The 6,667-nt window shown below is 37.5% G+C and overlaps 1 protein-coding gene across 1 annotated transcript in view; it reads left to right on the top strand.

Moving 5' to 3' along the window:
- Positions 1-284: 284 nt before the first annotated feature.
- The window catches only part of LOC143283533 (uncharacterized), a 325,230-nt gene continuing 318,847 nt past the window's right edge, over positions 285-6,667 (top strand). Inside the window, exon 1 of the mRNA XM_076589778.1 lies at positions 285-1,208. Within this exon, the coding sequence (XP_076445893.1) occupies positions 1,155-1,208 (54 nt within the window). The 5' untranslated portion in view covers positions 285-1,154. The remainder of the gene's footprint in view (positions 1,209-6,667) is intronic.

The following is a 6,667-nucleotide window of genomic DNA, read 5'->3' as shown; positions in this document are numbered from 1 at the left end:
TCACATATAAATTTTTTTTTTTTTTTTTTTTTTTTTTTTTTTTACCTCAAAGTGTATCTAGACAATATTTGCAAACTTATTCAAGTTACTTATAAATCGCAAAAATGACTTTTTTGCCTCCCCCCACGCCCACCTCCCCCTCCACACACACACACACACACACACACATTCAGAGTTTCACTCCAGTTTTATTTGCTTTCGTTTCTGAAAAAAAGAAGAAGTTATTACAAAACAGTCAACCACGAGCCGCCACCACCATCCACCACCAACTACCACCTCCGCCAACTTTCCTCGACAAATCCGAAGTGTGAATGACACACCTGTAGCAGACGACAATTAATTTTTGTCTCTCCGCACACGTCAGAGGCTGAACGAGTTGCCAAATAATTGGGTCTTCCAACCAACAAATGGTTAAACAAACAAGAACAAGTTGTGGATACGGATGATAAAAACTAAGGACGATGAATGTCTGACGGAAAAAACAACGCTTTCTGCACTTTTCGAAAGATCTCCGCTCTCCAGTTCGTTTCGTTTGCCGTTCAATCGTTTGAGCACGACGTCATGTGTACTAAAAGCGTGTTGCGATAACATGTTTGGCGTGCACCCGTCCCGTTGTGCTTACCGACCGTGTCTTTCAGAACTGTGCTGAATGCTTTTGTGGGTCCTGTCAGCCAAGACACGGAAATCGACAGAGGTGTCGTCGGATTTCCAAACCGACAGGATGAAACATCTCTTCAAGGCCAGCTTGTAATCTGGATCAGTCGACCAGCTCTACTCATGATCGCGCTTCGTAGATAGTGTCGACTGTACGGAACGGACTACCATTACGCAGCGCGAGGACCGAGTAATGTGTTGAGAGTACACCCTGGTCCTTGTTTAAGGAGGAAGTATTTTACGGTGGCCTCCAATCGACGGCGGGCCTTGTCTGGAGAAGTTCCCTGCGTGTATGAGTGTTTGCGGACTGGGTGTGCTTTGGCTATCTGGGCGTGGGTCGGTGTGTGTGGGTGAATGTGACGGTAACAGGTCCACTCTTACTTATCAGCTCTTTGAAATCTGACCATTGAAATCACTACCGGGTTTGATGCACAGTTCACGTAAGGCCTTTTGTTGAGCCAGACGAAGCTTGGTTTACTGTCATAGTGCAGGCGACAACCATGGAGAAAGCAGGTGTTGGTGTGCACCTGTGGATGGTGTTATTCTTGGTTCAGGTGAGATGTTATTCTTGGTTCAGGTTTGATGTGTGTGTGTGTGTCAGTGTGTGTGTGTGTGTGTGTGTGTGTATGTGCATGTTCACAAATGTCTTCAGGCCTGTCATGATTTCATGATGACAGTACTTGAGACTGGTTGGTGTGGGGCTGTCATATCCATACAGTATATATACTTTAAGTGTATTTAATACTTAATCAATTCAGAATATTATTATTCACAATAATACTTAATCAATTCAGAATATTATTATTCACAAATATCCCCAACCACAAAGACACTGACGGAATGATACTTGAAAAAAACAACAACAGCAAAAAATCAATCAGCCAGGATGAATCACATCCAGCTTTTGGGATTTTCGAGATGCTCCCCTCTGGTTGACGGTACAGAAGTATAAGGATGAAAACCAATTGCTTCACCAATAGCTTTTCCCCCAAAGCAGTCAATGCCCTGTCTCTCGAACAAATCCAGTGTGATAAATTGAATTGTGCAGCCAACAACCATCTACCGAAAGATCTAGTCATCAGCCCCATCCACATGTAATATGTAGCTTTTGTTCAAATGTGTGTGGGTGTGGGTGCGAGTGTGGGTGTGTGTGCAGTGCGTACATGTGTGAGTATGCACAAGTTTTTATATTGATATGCACTTGTATGTATCCTAATTTCTACTGTATCTGTGTCTGTGTATGATTTTCGATTTATGTTTGTATCTTGTTATGTACTATCTCCCCCAATATTCCTTGTGACCCAGGTACACTTGGTAATAAAGACATATTCTATTCTATTCTATTCTGTTCTGTTGATGACCACTTTACTCTGTTGAAGTTATCAATTGAAGACATAAGCAGGTAGTGGACTGAACTTTATGAACAGTTAAATTCACGTTAGTTTATTTTCGTTCTTGTTAATTATATAATATTGTAAATGATGTTAGACAGAACAATTACATAACATCTTAAGTTACCAGTCATTAAAAATGATATTCTGTATGCAAACGCTATCTTGGAATGAATGACCTTCATGGTTTCACATGATTCACATGACCCAAAATGTAATATCCTAGCTATCACCCCTATATTAAGGGGATGGAGAATGAAAAAAAAAAAAAAAAAAAAAAAATCCAACTCCTTAACTGATCAGCCTAACACATCATTTACTAAAGCATTAGTCAAGTCAAGTCAAGTCAAGATTTTATTTCATGATGGTAAATTGAATAAGCAACATTTGCTTTTTTACATCAAGTCATCAATGAAAATAATAATAATTAAAGAGAAAGGGAAAAAATGAAAAATATGAAAAAAAAAAAAAAATTGAAGAAAAAATTTAGGGGAGAGAGAGAGAGAGAGAGAGAGAGAGAGAGAAACAAGCAGAAGAAGAGCAACAACAACAACAAAATGCATATATATAGCATTAGCCTATTACAGTAGCAACAAAACTCAATGACTTTTGGTATTAAACCTTATAAAAGTTCAGGTGAGATAACACACACACACACACACACACACACACACACACATATATATATTTATATTAATGTTATTAAGCCGAGTTTTCTTCCCTGCAGAAAATGTTTCTTGGAGTGAACACTGACTTTGGAGATAAGTATTTCTCTGGTAATAAATTCTAATGTGTGTCTAAGAACTGAGGACATTCCATTCTAACTCATCTAAGTTAAATTTTATCTCCAGTTATGTACAATACAATACAATACTTTGCTTTTTGGCAGCAGCATGTGTCCATCATAAATACAAACAAACAAAATAAAATATATGAAAAACAAAAAGATAAACTGGATGGCACCAGATTTATACCATAATTATACATACATAACACACACACACACACACACACACACACACACACACACACACACACAGATTATTGAATTCACAGTTTCGATTGCGGTCAATCAGTCCACATTGCACATCTTCCCATGACACACATGCATACACACACACACACACACACACACACAAACACACACACAAAAAACACACACAGACACAGACACAAACACACACAGAGTATGCAACTACTAAGACACATAGTTCATTAAAAAAAAAAAATCACAAATTAAATATCATAATGCTAACAATATTAAATCACAAAGCAACACTTTCATATGTCATTAGATTAAGGAGCAGCATAGTAAAACAAAAGTTCATTCATACTAAATCAAAGACCCCAAACACCCCTTCTTCCCCCCCCATCCCACTCCCTCCCCATATCCTCCCCCCACCTCCGTGGCCCTGCTCCTATAGAAAAATACCTTCAGGCCTTAGTGTACTCCCTCCTGTCTCCCTACTTCTTTCCCTTGCACGCACCTACAGTGTAAATAGAAACATAATCCATAATTCTCTTAAAATTCAATACTGTACTTACATATACTTACAAACATATATATAAAATTATTTAGTCACGTGTCACATCTTTCAGTTTTACAAATTGGTTCTTTTGTGGTAATTCATGCCTTCAACCAAGTTTTGATGGTAAATTATGAGTATTACATCTAACCACCATTCTAAGTTTTATAAGCAGTGTTACACTTACAGTACACATGTGCATTCTAAGCCAGAAATACATCAGTTCTTTCTTCTAAAATCCTTTTCAGAATGATACCTGTACAATACATTTGGTTTTTTGTTGTTGTTTTTTTGGTTGCAAAGCATTAACCCATATTTAAAACCCTTTCTCTGCCACTGTGCCAGGGGAATATCAGTAGAAAGTGGTGTTTCAAGTCATAAAGCAATATCCAAAACAATAAACCTAAAACTGAGAAAATGGTCTGGAGATGCACCACTCTGGATACACTGTGTGAATGTTCAGCCTTCCAGAGTTATTTCTGCTTCTGATGATGTCATCAGTGATGTCACTATGCACATGTTACATATGTGCAGGGCTGTGAAGGGGCATGTCAGTAGTACTTCCTTAGCATTGTGACACAAGCAGGACGTTGTTGTTCAATTTTGTTGTTTGTGATTCCAAGACATCACAGACTATTTTGATCAAGATTTTTCTGATGTTTTCAGTCCATTCAGATCCATACACTCCTTAGAAATGAAAATTGAAATACATGCAGGCATGCACACACTATGTATGCACATACATGTACACAGCAAACATTAAGTGACAAAAATATTCTACTATATGATAAGTATATATAACCACATAATTTACAGTTTATACATGTATTCAATTTTGGAGCAGCACAAAGAACAAAGCCATTTCAAGGCTGTTATTTTGTTGCAATATTGTAAACACTTATTATTAATCCAATACAACCCAAACTGATTAGCTTAGAAAATAGCACAGAGGAGCTTTGTGCTGATTGAAGATGAATGCACACAACTTGAAAATTGAGGTTGGTCATCACCGCAAAAGAACTAGAAAGACCGGCTATGTGAATCCTGTGTAGGTCTAAATGATGATCAGCATTTTCTGGATATTTATTATGTATTATGAATACCAGTTTGAGATCACATCTCCTTGCGACTTTAATGGACAGTTTTATTCCTGGTTTTCAAATAATTTGTCAGATGGCCTTACAAACTAACACGTCTTCAAAATCTAAGCTTTTGATTTGTTGTCATTGATTGAGCTCTTTTCAGCCTAAACTGGCAGATTTATATTCATGAATGTTTTGATATTTGCAGTTGATATATATATCATCAGTTGCATGATTTTTTCATTATAAACATGTATGCACTCACAAATTAGTGCTTTTATTTGTTTGTTGTTTTTAGTTTTAGTGGCCATTATACCTTTGATGCATTTTATGACAAATAAAATGAGTCTTAGTCTGATTTTTAGTCACACACTCAGACACAGACTTACCCTTACAGAGACACAAACATAGACACACACTCGTCTGTATCAGTGTATGTGTGTTATTGAGTTTCAATTTCCAGAGAAAATGTTTTTTTTTTTTTTTTTAATTTTTTTTTTTACAAATTTAACCCCTCCTCCCCCTATAGCCCCCCAAACCCCTCCTCCTCCCCTCCCCATGCCCCCTCCAACACATGCACAAACAGAAGCAACCAAAACACAGGATTATTATTTGAGCCAAAAAAATGTTTATATGCAGCCTTGTAACTGCCTATATATTATTTTTGTGTTAACATGTGAAAAGAGATGTCTTTGCAAACCGCTTTTACCAGTCTCCATGATGTTGTATGCTTATTTGGTATGCATATATGCACACCCGCCTTTGTTGTTTGCACACACTATTCACTGCGAACAGAAAACAGTGTGACCCAGAGCAGCCGCATTCCTGCTGCATGCATGACTTGATTGGTTGAATGAAAACCTCTATGGGGTTGGGCAGGAACATCGCTTACTAGAAATGTCTTACTAGAAATCAGAAGAAAGGCGCTGTGGATCCGTTTTTATGCTTCATCTAGCTTTGCTTAATTTCCAGATTAACCTTGAAGCATCACTGTAGATTATGAAAACATCAAGCATGTTGTGGTACAGATTCAATGTGTTACAACTAACTGTGCACAGAAACTGTAAGACTTAGAAATACAGTCATTGATTGTTGCAGTTGCTCGACTATAGAAGAGTATGGGTAGTGGTGGGGGTATTGGAAAGGTGTTGTGATGACTGATCACACTATAGACTGCTTATGCAGTGACTAGTCTTGGCAGTACGTGGTACCATGTCATTCTGTCAGAGAAGAAACAACAACAACAAAAAACACAAAAAAACCCACCACTTTGTAAGAAATATGATGGGCAGTACAGAACACTTCAGATATACTCCACTGCTTTCATACAGTGTGTTTAGTATCAATCATTACACATCAAGTGTAATATATGTTAATTCTGTACAAATTCAGAATAATTCAGCGAGACTCATTTGCAGAACTTATAAATCTAAACATGTTTTTTCCTCTCCTTCAATCTCTCCACTGGTTGTCTGTTTCTGATCGAACAGACCACAAACTATGCATTCCCCATATGTTAAAGAAATGCCAAGAGAACGCAAAAATAGTCATTTACGTGATTTAGCTGACCTTGACATCCCATGAAAGGAAGCTGCAGAAGTAAAACCTCGTGTCCCATGATTCCTGGTCAGTCAGAATTCAAGAGTGGGTTAACAGATAGGTGGCACTGTAACTGTGTGTGTGTGTGTTACATTTTGTTGTATATATATGTTTCACTGTGCGTGATTTCACAGACAGGCATTGCATTTATATAGATTATATTACTAATAATGATAATAACATGATAATTGTATTATATCATCCGTATCCAATGGTAACAAAGATTTCAGATCATGTTCTTTCGAATCTCTGGCATACTGTTCAAGCACCAAAACTGAATTCAATGTTTGACTTGAAAAGTGGGGCTAACTGACTTTCTCTAAAGGATGTAAACATTTGACTGGTAGTTTGTAACCTTTGACTTCAATGTTCAGGTGCATATATATGATTTTAACTAATCACAAATGTCATGTGG

This window comes from Babylonia areolata, chromosome 6 (assembly GCF_041734735.1).
Source record: "Babylonia areolata isolate BAREFJ2019XMU chromosome 6, ASM4173473v1, whole genome shotgun sequence".
Taxonomy (NCBI): domain Eukaryota; kingdom Metazoa; phylum Mollusca; class Gastropoda; order Neogastropoda; family Buccinidae; genus Babylonia; species Babylonia areolata.
The sequence above is the reverse complement of the archived record's forward strand: the minus strand, read 5'-3'. Positions and strand labels throughout refer to the sequence as shown.